Source organism: Perca fluviatilis, chromosome 22 (assembly GCF_010015445.1).
Source record: "Perca fluviatilis chromosome 22, GENO_Pfluv_1.0, whole genome shotgun sequence".
Taxonomy (NCBI): Eukaryota; Metazoa; Chordata; class Actinopteri; order Perciformes; family Percidae; genus Perca; species Perca fluviatilis.
Window position 1 is genome coordinate 17,495,995 of NC_053133.1, and position 20,222 is coordinate 17,516,216.

The window sequence follows — 20,222 nt, forward strand, 5'->3', positions numbered from 1 at the left end:
AAATTATTATTAGGTAACTATTAAAGTACTTGACAGTGTTCGTGGAGGCAGGGTTTCATACATGGTGGAAGTTAAGAGCTTATCACACTGCACAGCTGATGGGTGTACTTGTGTGTGAATGTGTGAGTGCCAGTTACTCCACTTTCTCACGCCATCTACAGTGCAACTTGAGGATTTTGTTTTGGGTGACTTTTTTGTGGTTTATTACTACATACAGTACTCTCATAGGTTTGTTAAATCAGTAACATTTGTAAACAAAGCAGTAAAGCAGGCCTATAACTTCAGTTTTGATCAGACAAAAAAACAAAATTCTTATTGTCATTATTAAAACATTAAGAGCATAAAAGCATTACAGATTGTTCTTTTATAGTCATTTATCTCAACAGTTTGGATGAGGGCCATCTGTTTGCGTTAATGCACAGTCCTAGCTTTTATAAAGTCCTTCCACTGCTGGTTTTTCTTATCACTCACTCTAATCACTTAAGTCAATACGATGCAATCTTACAGTCAGTGTCTGAGTCACTGCAGACATTGATGTCTGCAGTTTTTCTTTTTTTTTTACACGACTAGAGCTACTTGAGCCAGAGCACACATTCTTCTTAGTCACTGAAATGTTTTCTGTTTGAGTTGATAAAAGATGTTGCTTTTATTGCCACCTACAGCAACAACTATTGCTCTGCATAGTCCGCATATAAATGTAATCTTATTGATGAGCTCGCAATACACTATATATAATGTGACAATTTAAACCAATGTTGTTTGTTACACTGTTATACCACTCATCACTTGTCCCGTGTGTGTTTGTGTGTGTGTGTGTGTGTGTGTGTGGTGTTCATGTTGTTGCTGGTTCTAAATTCAGACCTCTGTTAGGAAGAGTATACACTGGAATGGAATCCCTGGTGAGAAGGACAACCAAATGGGATTTGCAAACAGGAAACTGGAAGGTCCAACCTCACAGTAAAGAGACTCTGACTCTCTTTGTCTCCCGTCTCTCTTTCAGTGTGCTCCCCTGTCTATTTCTCTCTCATCCTCCTCTCTCTCTTTCTCGGAGCAGCAAGGAGAAGAAATAGCACAGAGTGAGCACAGCAGAGGGGAGGAGTGTCAGAACTTGATTTACCCTGCCTGCTGAGTATAATGCTACTTGAGTACTTGAACTCATCCAAATGTTTATTAACTAGTGCTGCTAATCACATCTAGAGGAGGTTTTCTCTTCACGAGGAAATGTTTTGCCAGCATGTAAACACAGTGAAGTACTACCTGTAGACTGCCTCCAAGGTAAGAGGATATATTATAAATGAGCTGTAATGTATGTGCAGAGTAGTTGATGTTTCTGGGAGCTGCTTCTGCCGTGTGTACAGTTTGCCTGCAGCACAGCAAGCACACACCTTTATCAGCCCACAGCCCGTCTCTGAAAACAATGCTACAGAGACACAGACACACATGTATGGGTGCACACTCACTGCTCAAGGCCAAGATATTTAGCTCTTCCTCTTTTCTTTGAGGCAAAGTGGAAATATTTTAAGGATGTGTTTATGGGTGAGCAGGGGTGCTTTCTGCATCCATCTTGGGTGTGACAGTTCTGCCTTTTTTTGTATTAAATAAAAAGCAGCTACATTCTCTTACAGTTTAAAAATAAAAAAAAAGCCCAAACACAGAAAGCATACAACATGTTCGTATTAATAGCATCACTCCCAAAAATCCTGGATGAGTTGTGGGTAAAGGCCCTGTGCAGAACGCTTTGTCATCCTGGAAAATGTCCAGAGATATTTTAGTCACAGTGGTGCTCAGCAGAGTGGAGATATTATCAGCACATAAAGACCACGCTAACAGAGACAAAAACATAGATTTTAGTTTTGGAGGCTGCAGATTACCATAGGTAGGATGGATAGCAGCTACAACTCAATGTTGCCAATGTTGTCTGAGTTAATCCATTAGTTTTTTTCGTTTTAATCCTTGGGTGTGGTTTTCCTGCAGAATGGGAAACTCCACCTCATTCTGGGTCAAAAGTTTTAGACCCCACTTTTTCAAGGTTTTTATTGAAATTCATGCAGTTCAATGTCTTATTGTACTCTGAAATGAAAGAATAGAACAAATGAACGATTTAAGTTAAAAAAGAAATCATGGAATCAATTTATAAACCAAAATGTATTCTAAATTTTTGACTCATCAAAGTAGCCCCCTTTGGCAGATATAACAGCTGAACACACTCGAAGCATTCTTTCTACAATGGAAATCAAATATTCTTCAGAAAGTTCTTCCCAACTCTGTGTGGCACTTGTAGGTCGCTTTGCTTTCACTTTTCTGTCCAGTTCATCCCAAACCAGCTCAATGGGGTTTAAGTCTGGTGACTGTGCTGGCCACTCCATGTTTTTAAGCTTACTATCTTGTTCTTTTTTCCTAAGGTAGTTCTGGCATAGCTTGGACTTATGTTTTTGGGTCATTATCTTGCTGTAGGATGAACCCCTGACAAACTAGGCGCATACCAGATGGTACGGCATGGCGCTGCAAAATGCTGTGGTAGCCATTTTGGTTCAGGGTGCCTTTCACTCTGTACAAATCACAGACCCTGGATCCAGCAAAACAGCCTCAGACCATCATGCTTCCTCCTCCATGTTTGACAGTTGATGTCAGACACTGAGGAACCATCCTTTCGCCTACTCAACAGTGTACAAAAATCCTGCGTGATGAATCGAAGATTTCAAATTTTGATTCATCAGTCCATAACACCTTCTTCCAGTCTTCAGTAGTCCATTGACGATGCTTCTTGGCCCAGGCAAGCCTCTTTTTCTTATTCTGACATCTTAGCAATGGCTTTCTTGCTGCAACTGGACCTATCAAACCTGCAGCTCGAAGTCTTCTCTTTACAGTCGAAACTGAGACTTGCTTATTATGACCACTATTAAGCTGTGCTTGAAGCTGTTGTCCTGTGAGCCGCCTATCACGCAAGCTGTTGACTCTCAGAAACTTGTCTTCTGATTATGTTGTGGCTTTGAGTCTGCCAGAACTCTTCCTGTCAGAGTTTCCCCCAGTTTCTAAGTGCCTTTTGATGGTGAAGAATACTGTACTCACTGACACCTTGACTTTCTTCGCAATTTCTCTGTAGGAAAGACCAACATTCTTAAGTGTTATGATGGTCTGTCTCTCTTCCATTGTTAATTGCCTTTTTCCCGCCATTTTTATAGCAACACACTACTTTCTGCAGCACAATACTGTTCAAATAATGTTCACGAGGGTACGGTACCACAGTGTGTTCCAACAATACTTTTATACAAACAGAGGGGTTGTAAGTAATCCAGACAAGTTGGAACACCTGTGGGAATTGGTAGCACCAACTTTCAAAGCTTGATCAACCTCCATTGCTGCAGAACAGCTTTACGTTATTTACCCATTTCTTGTTCCCTGAAAAAGGCCTTTTTGTAAAATACTTTTTGGGTAACCTTTTTTTTTAACCTCAGGCAGTTCACCACTTACCTTTGTACCATTTCAAGCTATTCATTGGACTTGAACTGCTAAAATTTCAATAAAAAACAAAAAAAATTGGGGTGTTCTAAAACTTTTGACCTGTAGTGTATATCTGTGAACTAACGGTCACAGAGTTGTTAGATTAGTTTGTACTTGATTCATCTTTATTGAGTGTCAGTGTGTTGAAGATAAGGGTAACAGGGCACAGGGGGTCACATCGATCTAAAAAACGTGATACAATGAGAGCAGGCTGATTGACAGTAAAATATTCTCCCAAAGACACAAAACAGAAGTCATCCTCACAAACATCCCCCTGCCTCACTATTATCTCTTTGTTCCTCTCTTTTAAGAAGGACTGTCTCACTTTGCTATTCTCTTTTATGTCTTTCTCTCTGTCTCTCTCTGGCTGTCTTGTCCTGTCTCCTAGTCAATCGTTCACTCACACAGTCACCAACTCACCATATCTCCCTCTCACACATGGCAGCACCTACTCATTCTTTCACTCTCACATCACTGAAGACATCTCACTCACCATCATGCTCAGGAAAATGGAACTCATTCTCTTTTGTTTTGTTTTGCTCTCCTCTCCCTGATCTTCTCTTTTTCCTCTACCTTAAGCTTGTGTTCCTTTTCTGGCTCTTTCCCTCACACTTTATCTGCCCTTTCCGTTTTCTATCAGCTAAGCTCAGTGACAGAGCCTGTCGCCTGGGAATGTATTCCACCAGCTGAAGGCGATGCGTCATGAGTAGTGCAGTCCGTTCGAGCCTGTCACAGCCTGCCCCATCCAAGAGGTTTTCCCATAACACTTTGCACCAAAACAACTTGCTCCAGTGTAAGACCTTGCATAATAAAGACAGATCTCAAGCCCCTCCTTTACCTTCATCCCTGTGCAATTTCAGCACAATTTCAACCTCTGTGCCTCTTTCTACTGTTCTGACAAGAAGAATAAATACATGTGGTGGGCAGAAAGTTAAGGGAATAGCAGGGAGACAGTAGAAGGAGATGACAAACTAAATTAAGAGGAGGTAGGAGGGGATGAAGAGACTAAGAGTGATGTGACAGAATGAAATGGATGTTGAGAAGAGAGATAGTTGAATGAAAGTGGAGGACGATGAGACGTTTGAAAGCGGACAGAACAGATTTGGAAAAATATGGATAATGATGGGTGTAGAGAGGAAGTTGCAGCAAATAAACAGAGGAAGAGACAGAAGCTGGGTGGAATACTGTAAATAGAGGAAGAGACAGGGACAGATGGTGACAAAGGAAAACAAAAATGGTTAATGAAATTAATTACCAAGTACAATAATATTCAGAATGTTTTCCAGAGTTTCACAGCATAGGACTAATCTGAAATGTGAGAACCGATAATAAGGAGAACACTGATCAGAGAGGGAGAAATTAACACAAACAAACAGTAAAGACAAACATTGGAGATGGATTGTGGAGGGAAGGCAGCCAAGACAAAAATCTGCACAACCTAAAGTAGTCGCAGCGCTCTAATGCTCTGATGAGAATCTCTTCTCTGTTGTATTATTGCAGGAGCCTCTCGGTGAAAGGCCTGGGCATCAGCACCTTCAAACTACACACACACACACACACACGCACGCACGCGCACGCACGCATGCACAGCACAGTGATAGTGGTAGGCTATTTCAAAATGTCCTGAGCCTTGCAGCAGTGCTAGGTTATTAGAGTTAACTGCTGAACTGTAGGAACTAGCATCGACAGCCATCTTGTTCTCAGCATCCCTCTAACCTCTGTGGGAAACGCTTTACCTTTAGTGTACTGAATGGAGGTTTTTTGGCTACTGAACAACTGTAAATGATGGATTTTGGATGAAATGCAATTATCAAAACTAGTGCAGTGCACTTTGAAAATGTGCCTGTTTGGAACGGCCGATTGCTTGGCCTGTGGTATTGCTGCTTGTAGAATTCTTCAAAACCAAATTGTACCCCAAAATTACTTACAGAAGGACCCCAAACCACTTAATATGCGACTCCACTGTATAGCCTCCTACTGACTTACAGTGTAGGCTACTTCGACATCAGAGGAAGACATTGTACTACTGTATTTACCTGACAGAGAACGGGGCAGATTCAGAATGTAATCGCAAAATATCACAATGAAAATGTGGAGTAATCAGACATTAGCCTCATGGCAGTGCGCTACCCATCTGGCCCGTTATGAGAGCTAATCACGGTTAACGTGAAGTAGAGGATTTGATTCACGGGGGTATTTTGGCGACGGTAATGTTATTAGTGTTGTAAGTTAGCAATAGACTTAATTAACCCGACCCAGGGCGAGTCTGATGAAAACTGCTGTGTCTGCCCAGTTCAGCTCTGAGATTTTCTCGCATTGCACAGCGCTGTGAAGGAATAATCTCTGAGATTACTTTATGTTCTGCCAGCTCACAGCAACTTAATACAATAGCAGCAAAAGAGTCCCCCCCTGCTGTTGTAAAGTGTTCTGCATGTGTCGTCTGCGTGTGATGTGCAGGCTACCTTCCCCCCCAAACACGCCCCAAAACACGGACACACATATACAGATATGTCTCGCTACCACATGTCTGTAGCTGGCTGTGCTTTACCTATTACCTATATATTTAATGATATCTTTAGCATTTCTAATCCAAACAACGTCAAACTTGGTACTGCACTTACTTGTTGCCGTAGCAAGACACCTGTCAAGTTTGAAATCCAACGGTTCTAAAGATATGCGCATAACACACAGACAGACAGACGTTCCTGCAATTTATAGATAGATAGATGTAAGAAAATGCTACAAAGTCATCATCACCTTTTGATTTCAGATTCAGCGTAAAAGATGGTGTGTGTGTGTGTGTGTGTGTGTGTGTGTGTGTGTGTGTGTGTGTGTGTGTGTGTGTGTGTGTGTGTGTGTGTGTGTGTGTGTGTGTGTGTGTGTGAGATGCAGGGAATGCGTGTGCACATTGAAATGGTGCCCTTGTTCCCCAATGAAGCAGCTCAGTAGGCTGTCACTGACCAGTGCTGAGTCACTTTGTTTCAATTGAGAGCGAGCAAGCAGCCAGTCGGCCTCTCCTCTCAGCCCTGTCGCTCGAGCACGCCTGCAGCAAAGTAGGGTTCACACCTCGACAGGGTAATAACGGAAATCGTGCACAATATTAAACATAATTGCAACGCTGTTTGTCATTTATCAAAGGTTTACCCAGCTGACATTTTCTTGGTGTGATGTGGAAGACGAGGCTGATTTTGATGAAACTGTTTGAAAGGTCATGTTCAAACTGAGCCGGGTTCCATGCTGACTTTCACTTTCGTTCGTAGTCACATGCAGTGCTAGACTAACTTTAAAAGAGGAGGTACAGTTTCACATGTAATGAAGAATAAAATCCCTTTGGGATTTGTCTCTGTCTCTTTCTTTTCATTTTCTACAGAGTGGGGGTGGATGCAGATGAAAGTCCAGAAGACCTTTCTCATGAGGTAAAAACCCTTATTGTCACTATTCAGTCTGCTCTCTTTATAGCCACAGTCATTCTCCTTTCTGGCATTGAAATGTATTTTAATCTGCAGTGCTACAACTTTGTGCAGATTTGTTTGCAAGTGACTCTTTAAAATAGCGTCAGTGCCATGATCAGCTTCTATCTACAGGAATGCATTAACAATAAGTAATAAGTAAATCTTTGGTCAACAATGTAAAAAGTATTGGTATTTTTTATTTTATAGAATATAAAACATTATTTTTGTGTATACCAAGCAGCAAAGCATCGATCTGTCTTGCTTTCTTCTAATTTCAGTCTTACAAAAAGCCATAATACCCAAGATTGTATTGTTTATTCTGACTGTGGTTTGCTGCCTCCATTTAGCTGCACTTCATAGCTATTGCTCATCATTTAGAATATTGAGCATTAGTGCTACTGTATATTGTTGTTTTTATGTGCTTAGAAACACTTCAACTATTGCAAATAGTAGTCCCAATGGTCTACCTATAGTTTTTAGATGGTTCTGTTTAGGTATTCAGGGGATCCATTTTTCATGAAAAGTCCCCTCCAGTATACATTACACTTAAAAAATGAGAAGCTAATTACCAAAATATGGAGAGAGAAATGACAGATGCCATTAGGAAACAGCTCACAAAAATTCAAAACGACTCCGTAATCACTAATGCAATTATCTTTATTGTAATATCTCTATCTGTAGAATTAAAAAGAAACTATGCAGCTTCACTTGCTTTCCAGATGACTTTAGCAGATGGATGCACTGCAGCTTCTATTATTCACTCATTCATAATACTTAAAATAACTTACACTGCTGTATACAAAGTGATACTACATATGTATACAGTATCTTGTCCTTTAAGGTGTGTTTTCTGAGTCGTTGCCAACACTACTCCACCTCTCCCCACTGGAGGGAACTGAACAAAGTGAGAGGAGAGGAGCAATTGCGTTCTAAGACAATGAAACTTCATTTGGCTAAGAGCTATTTTTAATTACCATTAAAGTGCTGCAGCGCTGTACTGCGTCACATTTACTGAGTCTGGACGTGTTTGACTCCTGCTATAGGGTATTGGTAGAGCTTTTTTTTGCACACATTGTACATTACAAGGATAACAATATGCAGCATTTTTACACGTTCATAGCAAGGATTTACAGCATATCCTGCCATCCTCTTCCACCGACACATAATATGCTTCCACCCTTTAATCTTGGCTCTGCTGTTTATTTTGACACCGCATGACATCAAAGTGAAGAAGAGGTTCAAGAGGAGGAAATGCAGTTTTTGCTTCCTGCTAAATGACCATCTGTAGCACATCCTTTGTGGCACACTGGCATTGTTTTTTTGGTTGTGCACACACGTCCGCCCACCCACACACTCCCCCCTACCACCTTACCATGGCTGCTTCCGTGCAGCTCTCCGTCCCGTCTCTTTCATCTTCTTATTTGACCTGACTCTTATCTGCACGCTGTGACTGGGACATGGTCTGGGCAGCTCCCTGGCATTATGAGGCCAGAGGGGCAGACAGAATAGGCAGCATGGCCGGGAAGGCTTGAGGAGAATTTCAGTGAAGAGGTGAGGCTGAGCCCAAGGGCTCTTTCTTATGAAAAATGGTTATATGTAACCTTGCCTAGAGTTCTGCCGGGGGCGTGTTCTTACTGTAGCAAGTAGGGATCTCTAGGGCCTTTGCCGTTTAAAAAAAAAAGCACAGGGCTCGAGGTCCCACTTGTAAAAGCTGAGGTCATTGGATATGACCGCGCTGACCATCCAGGGATGCAGGTTTTCAGCATTTCCATCAGGCAGCGTATATAGCCACCCCAGAGGGTCTTTATGTGTCAATGAATAACAGTGGTCCTCTCACGATGTACAGGTTGCTACAGGAAGGCCAGACACAACACGGGGCCTGTGGCACCATCTGGACTACAAGTATCTTTTCGCTGCTTTCTTCTCTAAAGCACTCTCACATCTGCTTGCACTCACAATGCTTAACGCACTGGTCTATGGAGTAGTATTATACGGTGAGTACAAGAGAAAATGGCAGAGTGCTTCATTTCAGGAGATAGAAAGAAAGACCCTTGTGTACTGTGATGGTAGAACAAACAGAAAGTTCATGCACTGCTTCAGATGGGTGGTGGGTCTATGTATGCATATCAAAGGGATATTTTGACATTTTGGGAAACAGTTTTTTCCCATTTTCCAGTGTAAAGGAAACAACATACCAAAATCTGTTTACACAATCTGATTTTGTTAGCTTTGGAAAGTTCCCCCTTTTACCAGTCTTTATGCATGGCTAAGCTGCTAGCTGCAGCCTGTTTACTATACAGACATGAAAGTAATATCGATCTTTTCATCTAACCCGTGGCAATAAAGTGTATTTCCCAAAACTACTGCTTTAATTTACTTGTCGTTGACTACGAGGTGAACTGGATTCCTGTAACCAGAGAATTTCCCAGTAAGAAAACAGTCATGCCTCTGCAGTGGACTTTCATGAGGATTTCATTAGGTTTAAGCTAATCTCATTTTTACCACTTAATGGCCTCATGACCGCCCTGGTGATCGGTAAGGAGCACATCATTTTACTTTATGGTCTCTATCTCCACTGCAAAACAATGAAATGCAGGTCTGCTAGTGCATTCATTTAGAGTAGGTCTATTCATTTAATGCATGAGTGTGCTAATATTTATTAATAAATGTATTTTTTAGAGAAGTCCATTTAAAGTGAATAACAGTTAGGGGACATACGGACAGTGTTGTTAAACCATTAACCCTAAAAACACTAATGGGTTACATTATGGATTGTTGGATTAGTGACAAAGTTCCTGATCAAACCCATTTTTAAATTTTTTTGTTCTGTTGAACCACAAAATGCAGAAGAGGGGAATGTGGTTGAATGAGTTGTGAAATCCCCGTAACGCACAGAACTTGATATGACTTAATGTCCTTCCTGATGCCTTTTTGTTTTCCACATTTCATTGTTTGTTGTTAAGTCTTTCAGCTTCTGAGAACATTGATTCAAACGCTACTTTTTTCAGAACCGAATGCCAAATTACCGCCTAAAAGAAACAAACAAACTCTCACCCGTAGCAGAAATATACCCTTAATTAAATGTTCAATACCGTTTTCAACTGTTGAATTTGCTGGAATGTCAAAATGATGGTGACATAGAATTACACACCGTTTCTGAAAATACACACTAAACAACAGGTCTAGAAAGGATTAAAAAAACAGTAAGCATATTTTGTTAGATGTGAGAAGCAGATTTTTCTTGACATTTGGAAAATTGGCTTATTCACTTAGTGCTTAGGTAAGGTAAAGTATAATAGCCGGTTACCACAGGTTAGCATAAAGGCTGAAAACAGTGGAAACAGCTAGGCTGCATTTGTACGAAGGTAACAAAATCCACCTACCAGCTCCTCCAAAGCTCATTAATTAACATGTTATATCTTGTGTGTTTAATCCGTAAAAAAACAAAATGTATAAACATGTCTGATTTTTGACCTTTGAGCAGAGCCTGGCTAGCTCTCTAGTGTCTACAGAGACAGCCAAAGTTGATAGCTGTGCACACCCATAATATTACACTTCAAACATTCAATTGATGACACTTTTTGATAGGGTTGGGCATAGTTATGATATTAACAATTCTGATTCCAATTCCGATTCTTCCTTTCGATTCCGAGTCTTTGAGGGGTGGAGTTGAATCGGGTCACATGCTTATTTCACAGATAAAAAGGAACATTTTATTTTGATACAATGGTGATTTACAGTTTTACTCTACAGTTTAGGTATTTTTCGCCGTAAAATAAAGCCACACAACCAAAACTTGTACACGTTAAAGTTGGAACCGATGATCGGATTCAAAACCAAATTTTCCAAACGATTCCAACAAAAAACAATTCCATTGGAATCGTACATTTTGAAATGACTCCAAGTTGGAAGCGGTTCTCGATGCCTAATCCTACTTATTGACCCGCTCATTGCTTGCAACACAACATTGCAGTCAGTGTAACCATAGTAGTTACATACCCACACCCTTTTGCTTTAGTTAAAAGTCTACATAGGGGGTTGATGTGCACATTCGACAGAATGTATGTAGTGTTTTGTTTTTTTTTGCATGTAAATGTAAGAAAAAGAAAGCGAGAGGGGATGAGAGAAGCTGTGAGCAGGACCAAAAAAAAACAGTTCTGGCCAATGTTTCCTATTGATGGAAAAAGAAAATGGTAAAATAGAGTCTAGATGCTTTGATGTGGACCTGGTGAGAGGAGCCTCAGCCCGGATCCCGCTGCCAGGTAATTGAGCCTCAACATGGCTTGCCGGTGTCTTATCCTAAAGGCATACTGCTGCTTCCTTAACCGTTTCCCTGTCAGCCTGGCTTTAAGGCTCATTAGGACAAACACTTTACTCTTAAGCAGTGATTTTGACGGACATCAAAGCCTGTTTGATCTTTCCTGCTGAAGTGGTTTGCAGACTGTGGTTTCAGGGCTGGCAACTGCTGTTTTTGTTTTGACCGTGGCATCCCAGAGGCCACCCATGTTTAAGAGACTCGGGGTGGCTGCAATATATAGTTGGCTTGGTCCTGGATGAGTCAGTGATTTGGAAGTTAAATCCCTCTATTTTTATACGGTATTATAGAATATACCACAGTAGCAGGGCATACACAATACTATACCAAAAAGTAACAGTTAAAAGGGAGGTGGCACCAGTTGTAAATTGTATGTGCCACTGATATTTTGTATTGTGTGTGCGAGACTTTTCATTATGCAGTTTGGCCCCTTTCAAAGGGTTGTATGCATTTTATTTTAGAGTAAAGCTAATTTTACTCTATTTACTTAACCTACTGTTGGGTAGTTTAATCTAATAATGCATTATATTGATAAGGTGATAATATGAGTCGTATGTAAAATCTGAATCGACAAAGTAACTAGAAGCCGCATCTGTCCAATATATGAAGTGGAATAAAAAGTACAATATTTCTTTCTGAAATGTAGTAGAAGTATAAGGTAGTGTAAAGAGATAAAACTATATCCATCCTTGGTTGTTCTTTTGTACAGCCACCAATGATTATTAAAAGAGTACTTTGACATGTTTGGAGATCTATCACAATCAATACCATTCTCTTGTGAGAGTGGTATTGATCTTCTCATCTAATTCTAAAAAAGAAAGGCAAAAAGTGTGTTTTCCGAGATGTCAAACGGTTTGTATAATGTGGGGATATGGTCACAGCCAAATAATTATGTTCTTAGATTAGAAATAATCACATTCTCCATGTTTTAAAACATGGTAAAAAAAGATGTTCTTACCTATTTGAACCTATTTTGAAATATCAGTATCATTTATCTTCGATCGATCGATAGATAGAAATGGAATTACTCAAGTTAAGTATAAATACCTCAAATCTGTACTGAAGTACAGAAGTTGAGTAAATGTGCTCCTTTACTTTCCCTTCACTGATGAGAGGTCAGGAAAAGGTGACATGTGGGAAATGATGCTTACTGCGATGGTGGCTGAGGCAGCAGTTAGGCTTCTAACCCCACACAAGTAGTCAGCATCTTTTCACATACACACACACACACACACACACACACACAACCTGACACCATTGTGGCGCAGAAGCAGCTCTAGCAGTTATAATTACCATTGCTGCCGCTGGTATGGCAGCGTGGAACAGGAGGACACTGTGCCGAAGAGAAAACAACTTACTCCTTCAGGCCCCCTAGGAAGTCATTATTCCCCCCTTTTCTATCTCTCTATTCTTCATCCCCTGGTGTCTCTCTCTCTCTCTAACTCTGTCTCTCTCTCTCCCTCTGTCTCTCTCTCTCCCTCTGTCTCTCTCCCTCTCACTCCCTCTCTCTCTCTCTCTCTTCCTCATTTGAGACATTTATAAATAAATCCTGTTAGCTGGCAGAATATGGCCCATAATTCCCACATCTTGCATTTTGCTGATAACAGCACCAGAATTTAAGAATTGGCGCAACATAACACATTAGATCATTTCCTCTGCTCTTTGTTTTTTTGTGCTTATGCCAGGGGATTGTAAGTCCCCCACTATTCATTATAGGCTCTGAGGTACAAAGGTTGCTTTTGTACAGAAATTATAGCATTGGTGAAATATTGTTTTGTCTTTTTTTGAGGCGCAAGGAGAGCAAAGTATGAACACGGGCAATTATTATCAGAACTATTATTTTTTTACAGCTTAAAGATAGTTCATGTGCCTGTCATTTTTAAGGGTCGTAATGGAGAGGATACAGAATCAAGTGTATCACACAAAATTGGCTGCCACCAAGCTACTGTATGCAGACATCTGGCCTGAAAAAGGGGGTTAGAGGGTGTATTATATTAGCCTGACGTCATCATACTCAGATTCTGAGTATGATAGTGCCCCATTGGGCTGTCATTATGGGGCTTGTTTCAACCGAACCAGGAAAGAAAATGCCTCTACACTCAATTGGATAGACCTACAACCAATCAGAGCAACAGAGACAGACGTCACAGAAGCTGCAAGTCAAAGGCAGGCTTCAACAGAGCAAAGGCAGAGGTGGCAGTTTCCGTGTCGTGCGGACGGGTGTGGCAGTGTGTACATAAGTGATCGCGGTTCTCTGTTCCTCTTTTTAAAATGAATGCGCTGTCGATATCTTCTATAACATAAGGTATCGGAATCTACACATGTCAATTCTCCAGCGGCAGCCATCTTTATTGATTATGTTACTGTTGATCATCTGTCCATCATCGTATAAAGCCCACCCTGACAATTTGATTGGTCCAAACAGCTCTGGTTCGAGCATAGTTGCTCCACAATGGATCGAGTCCAGACCGAACTTCCCGACCTCAAATGTGGGCGGGGCTAAGTTCGGCTGGCATCCAGGCTAGTATTATATGTCATTGTTATTTTCAAGTGACTAGCTACCATCACAGCCCACAGCACCTCCATAGGTTCGTTACAATAACATCCAGCGTCCAAAAACAGCCCTTTCTACTCCTGCTCTCAACACTGATCAGAAATGCCTGTACACATTTATAAATTAGTTCCGACCTTGCCTCTGGTTTCAATCACGTGCAAGACTGACCCATTTTTTATGTTTATTGTGGGGTTTTATTTGTCAAGACAACTACAAAGTAGAAAAAAATTATTTTATTTACTTCAACCAATGCTTTCAAACATAATCCTTGTCCTGATTTGCACTCCCACTCTCCCATCTGTGGCTAAAATCCTTTGGTCCTACCCATAATTAACATACTTAGCTAAGATAACACAACTAATGTCGTACCTTGATCTTCTGAACCTTAGTGAACTCTCTAAAATACATCAGTAAAACACTACAATTGCTTCTTTACACATATAATATAACTAAATGTGCCCCTAGTGAGATGTTTGTTTTGCTAAAATTATTAATAGTAGGCCTGAGGCCCAATTTGGAAAAGGCAAAAAACAAACCATTTTCCTGTCTCTTGTTTGCTGTCATTGACGCCACCATACCTTAACAAAGTCACAGATATCTAAAGCCGGTGCTGACACATTGTGGCCCTCCCCTCACCGACTCACTGCCACAGTGGTGTGGGCCATTTGCCAGACTCTTCAGCAGCCCCCGTGTCCAGGAGGTAAGACTTCCCTTGTGTTACTACATACGTATCTTCATAGAATAAAATAAATCAAAGTTATCAATTATGATTTGCTACTTGTCATCCAGGTTGAAGAGCAGCTGTGTGAGACTGAACCACATGACTCCACCTTTGATTTGGAGAAAACAGAGAACCAGCTTGGATCTATAGGAGGCGACTCTGGATCCGCGCACCAGGAAGACCTGCTGGAGGGAGACCTGGGACTTGGCACTGTTCCTGCTCTCGCAGGGAGGCCTGAAGCTCCAGGAGTCACCTCCAACCCAGCTTATCAGAGTCTGCTGCCCTGAGGCTAAGGCCCTGCCTCCCACAGTGAGTGGGGTCACTGGCCGGGGCATCTGAGAGGAGTCGACCGGGAGTCAGTGTTACAATGACTCCCAAAAGGTTATGCGCTCCCCTTGTGCTGACACGCATGCAAAGACACACTCGCACAGGGAGAAATTCCAAAGGCCATTGCTCTTTCTGTTGCTGTGCTGATGATTTTCTTGGCTTGTTTGCTCCCGTTTCAAGGAATTTAAGACCTGGGATAGTATGATTAATCCTGCCTTAAGTGCCTAATGTTTAACATAACTGACATCAAGCAGAAATTGCCCTGTGTGTGCTCAGTCTGCTTTTCTGCAGCAAGTAGAGTGATAATGCATTTCTGGTGAAGATACAACATGTTGAGTCACACACAAATTGCCAGTGGAGCATCTTTGTGCTAGTCGGTTACATAAGGTCTTGATTTCAGAGGTTGCAGGAGAATTTCTCATGAATATTTGCTGTGATTGAACACCATGGTATTTTCCTTAATCAGCTGAAATGGTATTTTTTCTGCCAACTTTGCTTTGCTCTTCCCCAACTCCTTATTAAACTTTTATTGCACTGTTTTCTGCTACAATCCCTTTAACAAATTCAAAATGTATTCCACTAAATGTATTACCCCCCGCCCCCCATCTCCCTCCACGACTTGCGTATCATTCTGCGGCAGTCTGGAATACTTCCGAATGCTTAAGTCTGTCAACAGCATTTGGCTAAGAGACTATTAGCATGTAAGGTTTCCTCTGACTTATTTATAGATTGCACTATGCTGCTTTATGACTGCATCATTATATATCTCTGGGCCCCATTTGCCTTGTGTGAAGCAGGGTGTTGTGCACAAATCCAATCTGTGAAGGTTAAGCTTTGTGAATATGCAGACTGTTTTCTCATGTTAATAAAGCCATTGTCCTTGGAGTGAGGGCTTTCCATTTTATGTTGTGAATGCATGGGTGCATCAATGGAATGTTCCTCAATTTTCAGTCCTCAGTTGCTGCAAAGAAATGCAATGCATTGTCCTTTGTGTGCACTGATGTTTATATTCAGTTTGGTTCTGAGCAAAAAAAGACTGAATGATAGCAACATAATATCACGAGTCCTCAGAAGCCGACGCTCAGCTTTTAGTTCCATCCTTAAAAGAACAGTTCCAAGGGGAACTGTTCTTTTAAACTAATAAGATTGTACTCGGAATAACACAAGCTTATTGTTTTGTCTAATTCAGAGTACAATCTTATTAGTTTGGGTGTGATTTGCTGACATTTGGAGCACAACACAATGCACAATAACGCATTTGGTCGGTGATGCTCAAATTATCTAAACATTTAAATCTGACACTTGAAAATGAAATAGCAATGTCTCTTTCACATATGACAGTTACTTCTGGCAAACAAAAAAAAAAACATAAAAAGTTACTGCTCACATGGGATTACAACCTTTCTGTAACCTTGTTAAAAAAGAAAGACGCTGCTTTTTGAGTGTAATTTTTGGGCTTTTTGAGCATTACAAATCCAATGTTACTAAGCTGTTTTACTGAGGTGAACCTCAGCTAATCGCATCAAATATGAATGGAGTAAGTGAAAAATCAGCTTTGTTGTGGTTTTCCCTTTAACTTTTATACCTTTAACTGTATTTAAGTCATTCAACATTAGCCTATTTCCCTTTTTAAGCCATATCTTTGAGATCTTTAACGTTGGGTTGTCGCTAAATTGAAGCTGATGTTCTAAATACTTAAATGCACCCTGTGGAGTTTTTGACCACTAGTAACATTATAGAGCATTATTTTTAGGCGTGTTTCCCCGCTTTGTTTGTTTTCGTGCCCGAGGACACACATGCGTGCTGATGACGGGATACACATTTCTGCTAATGGTTTCACACTATTCCAGTAAATCACCAAGAAACACATTAATGCACCAGCAAATGCAGGGAAGAAGAAAACACTGATGTAAACAATGCAGCTTTGCAATTGTTTTATGAGGAAGGAAATTTATTCAACACGTTACTTAGACCTCAAGAATACACGTGATATGTTTTGGTGAGAAACGATGAATGTAAACGGAAGTTTTGTTTGCAAAAAAAATAAAAAATGAACTCCACAGGGCACCGTTTGAGTTATGTAGAAAATAGCAACAAATGTGTGACATAATTACAGCACAATGGTTCTCAAATGGTGAGGGAAGGCACAGTGGTGCATAATGCACTGAACTAATGTATGCCTTGAAACATCTCATAAATATGAAGAACAAAATTATTACAAAACCGATATGTAATTAAAAATGCATTAATAGCATATTGTTTTTTGTTATTACAATATTGATTAAATCTAGTAGATTTTGGATTTTATTTGAATTTTTAACCTTGCCTCATGCTCCAGACTTTGAGAACCACTGGTCCAGTGCTCATTTTTGATCATGATTTCTACGTGTACAGCAGTGCAGGTTCTTCAACACAGGTGCGTAAACTGTCTTGTTAACTGTGAACTTTACTCAATGCAATATTCCCAGATCACGGTTTTCATAAGAGCAAGCAATTGTAAACATTTGAAATGGTAGAACAGACTGCTTACAGACTTTCCAGCTCCAGAGCCATGACATGGTCCACAGTGCGTGAGTAACCAAAACATCCCCTTTTTTTAAATCTAGAAATAGTACTACTGCTGTTCTGATGTAGCCTAGTCATCACACCTCTACTTATGGCACATCAACAAACCAATTTGATTGTCTCTGACTTCAACCAGATCTTACAAATAAACATTAGCGATGAGCTTCTTTTTTTTTTAACAGTTCTTTTTTGTTTTTCTGTCATCAACTATTATCACTTTTACAGACAGTATGGAGACTGAAAAAACTGTTTTTTGTAGTGTATGAACATTCAAAAATAACCCCAAAATAGCAACTTTGAAGTGTAATCATAACAAGATACATCAATTATACAGTTGTTGTTTTTTCATTGTTGCAGCGTCACTAATTAAGTCATTGTTCATAGGCCTTCTATTGTCAAACACATCCAATATTCCAGTATAAAAGAAGTGGTCCCTTCAAATACCACTGCAATACAACCGAGAGAAACATGATACATTCCAGATGTGGCCAGTGTATCTCTTCAAACACTGATTTAAAGTAAAGCTTGAATTCCTCAATAAGAGGAAACGGCACTCGATGCAAAAATGAACATTAAATTAAAAAGGTCTTTGGTGGTGAGTACGTCTTCACAGTTTGGAGTGTGTCAGTAGTGATTTGCTCATGTCCTTGGCCTCCCCGGCTGTTCTGACTCTTTCGTACCCCAGAACAGACATGGCATGGTGGCAGTAGTCCTCCACTTGTTTGATCTGTTGAATGCTGAGCACTGTTCTCCATGCACTAGCAGCTTGTGTGGCATTCCTGGACGAGACTATGAATGGCTTAGAGGAGGAGCTGGAGCCACTGGTCATGTTCAGGGCAAATGACTCGATGTCATGGTTGGTGGTGAGGTTGGCAAAGCGGTAGATGTTCCGCAAGGTCTTTACTGGGTTTTCGACCAGGTCCTCGTACCGCACGGCCATGTACTTCCCCTTCAGCCAGCTGGGTGGGTTTAAGGCAGTCCTCAAAGTCCTGGAGGTGCGGTCACAGATCACCTCCATGGCTCCTATGGAGTGGTAGTCTGCGCCATCCTTCTTGTTGGCTTTGTGACCAGGATCCACAAAAGGTATCCTGCGAAGTTTAGGATCCCTGCTGCGGACCACCTGTAAATTCTCCCTTATCAGGCCATGTCTGGATTTGATCCTAGAGTTGGCCACTGCCCGCGGGTCTCTGACCAGATGTATCACCTTCAAATCCAAGGATGGATCCTCCATGAGTGGGGCCAACACGTTAACGTCCAAAATGCGTACCCCTTTAATGACTATGGTGCTATATTTGAGGCACTCCTCTTCCAACAGTCTAAGGCTTTGAGGAGGGCACTTTTTACATACTTTATCATCCACCATCCCCACCACCTCTTTCCTGTAGGCTGAGCAGAGGGGATAGGAGCACACCACTTTATTGAGGGTGGCCCCAAATAGTCCCAGGGAGGTAAAATTCTTGCCCCCGGGGCTGTTGTAAAGTTGGAAAACAGACAGATCACAGCGGTATAAGGAGCTAAGCATGTCCCTGGCTGCCCCTTGTAAAGACACTGCATCACCCGGGTACAGTTTCTGCCAGATGTGCCACATTGGCTCATACAAGAAGAACACTTCGGGATTTTGGTTAAAAAGCTCCCCAAAAAAGGACGAGCCTGACCTCCAGGTGGTCAGAACATAGATGAGCTGTCTCTTTTTAGCCAGAGAGGGTCTGTACAGGAAGCGAATATCAGATCTGCTCTGATAAGTGGTGCTCCTCATCTGATGGTTACACTGCTGAGGCTCTTTAGTCCATTTATAATTAGCCAAGTTAAGCATAGTGAGGACCAGCAGTAAGAAGTAGGCCATAAATAAAACGATCCTCTTCCTGCGGAGGACTTTCATCACGATCCCAGGCTGTGCTATTATCTTGGTATGATTCCTGTAGGTTTTAAGCTTCCTCCCAAAGCCAGCATCCTTCTCCCAAGGCGCTGTCAACTTCAGTGGTTGATGATATTGTTTGCCTCTCATCTGTACCCTCGGAGAGTGGCTCTCTCACCACTAGACAAAGCTCCTTACATTGAGTGTGTACCAACACACTGCAGGATGTATACAGCCTATAGGCTACTGGGAAATGATACCCAGTTGATTAGCAGCTTATTATTGGGTAATTCACCGCCAATTCGAAATCCACAACACGATATCCCGTTTTCACTGCACTGCGCAACGTTCTTCATAGGAATGGATGAGAGGAGCGTTTAAGTTGTCCGTAGCGAGAGTTGCAGAGATTCTGTGGGTGGCTCGTGTTCAAAACAAAAAGCAAGCAGCCTTCACCATTGTAACAGACGCCCCGTTTGTCCATGTTTAGCGGAGGCATCTCTGCGCAGTTATCAGCTGAGGCATCCTTGTTAATGCAGCCGGCTAAGATTCAGGCATCGCAGACAATAAAACCGTCACGATTTGGCGCGTCCGGCTGCGGCTCAAATCCTTCCGCGTCTGCCATAACGGAGCCGTGAACGGCCAGTATCCACAGTCACAGCGTTTGTTTGGTGAAAAAGTCCCCGGTTCTTCCTGCTCCCCTCTCTGCTCGTCTAACTAATACAAACTGGACCGATACAATCAGAATACAAGGAGAAATGCCCGCCCACAGAGGGACTATATTGGCCCGCGTGGTGGCGTCGTGCTTCAGCGAGCTGCACCATTGGACCTGCGGCACGTCTGTCTCGCTGCAGACTCGATTCTGGCTGCCACAGATCGCAGCGATGGAACACTGTGGGGAATGATGCTGTTGTTATGTTTCAGAGAGGCCTAAC

General features: G+C 41.6%; 2 protein-coding genes across 3 annotated transcripts in view; one reads left to right on the plus strand and one right to left on the minus strand.

Moving 5' to 3' along the window:
- LOC120552243 (sodium/hydrogen exchanger 9-like) overlaps nt 1-15,774 on the plus strand; it is a 64,549-nt gene extending 48,775 nt beyond the window's left edge. For both annotated transcript variants that reach the window (XM_039790098.1, XM_039790100.1), the window contains exons 13-16: nt 6,872-6,917; nt 8,800-8,855; nt 14,417-14,522; nt 14,612-15,774. In XM_039790098.1, the coding sequence (XP_039646032.1) occupies nt 6,872-6,917; nt 8,800-8,855; nt 14,417-14,522; nt 14,612-14,830 (427 nt within the window). In that variant the 3' untranslated portion in view covers nt 14,831-15,774. The remainder of the gene's footprint in view (nt 1-6,871; nt 6,918-8,799; nt 8,856-14,416; nt 14,523-14,611) is intronic.
- Nucleotides 15,775-16,789: 1,015 nt separating this feature from the next.
- chst2b (carbohydrate (N-acetylglucosamine-6-O) sulfotransferase 2b) lies at nt 16,790-20,187 on the minus strand. The gene has a single exon (XM_039790101.1). The coding sequence runs from the start codon at nt 19,438-19,440 to the stop codon at nt 18,043-18,045; it is 1,398 nt and encodes a 465-aa protein (XP_039646035.1). The 5' UTR covers nt 19,441-20,187; the 3' UTR covers nt 16,790-18,042.
- Nucleotides 20,188-20,222: the final 35 nt, after the last annotated feature.

Bases quoted from the DNA above. Each gene is read 5' to 3' on its own strand.
- chst2b (XM_039790101.1), bottom strand. From the start codon at position 19,440: ATGAGAGGCAAACAATATCATCAACCACTGAAGTTGACAGCGCCTTGG.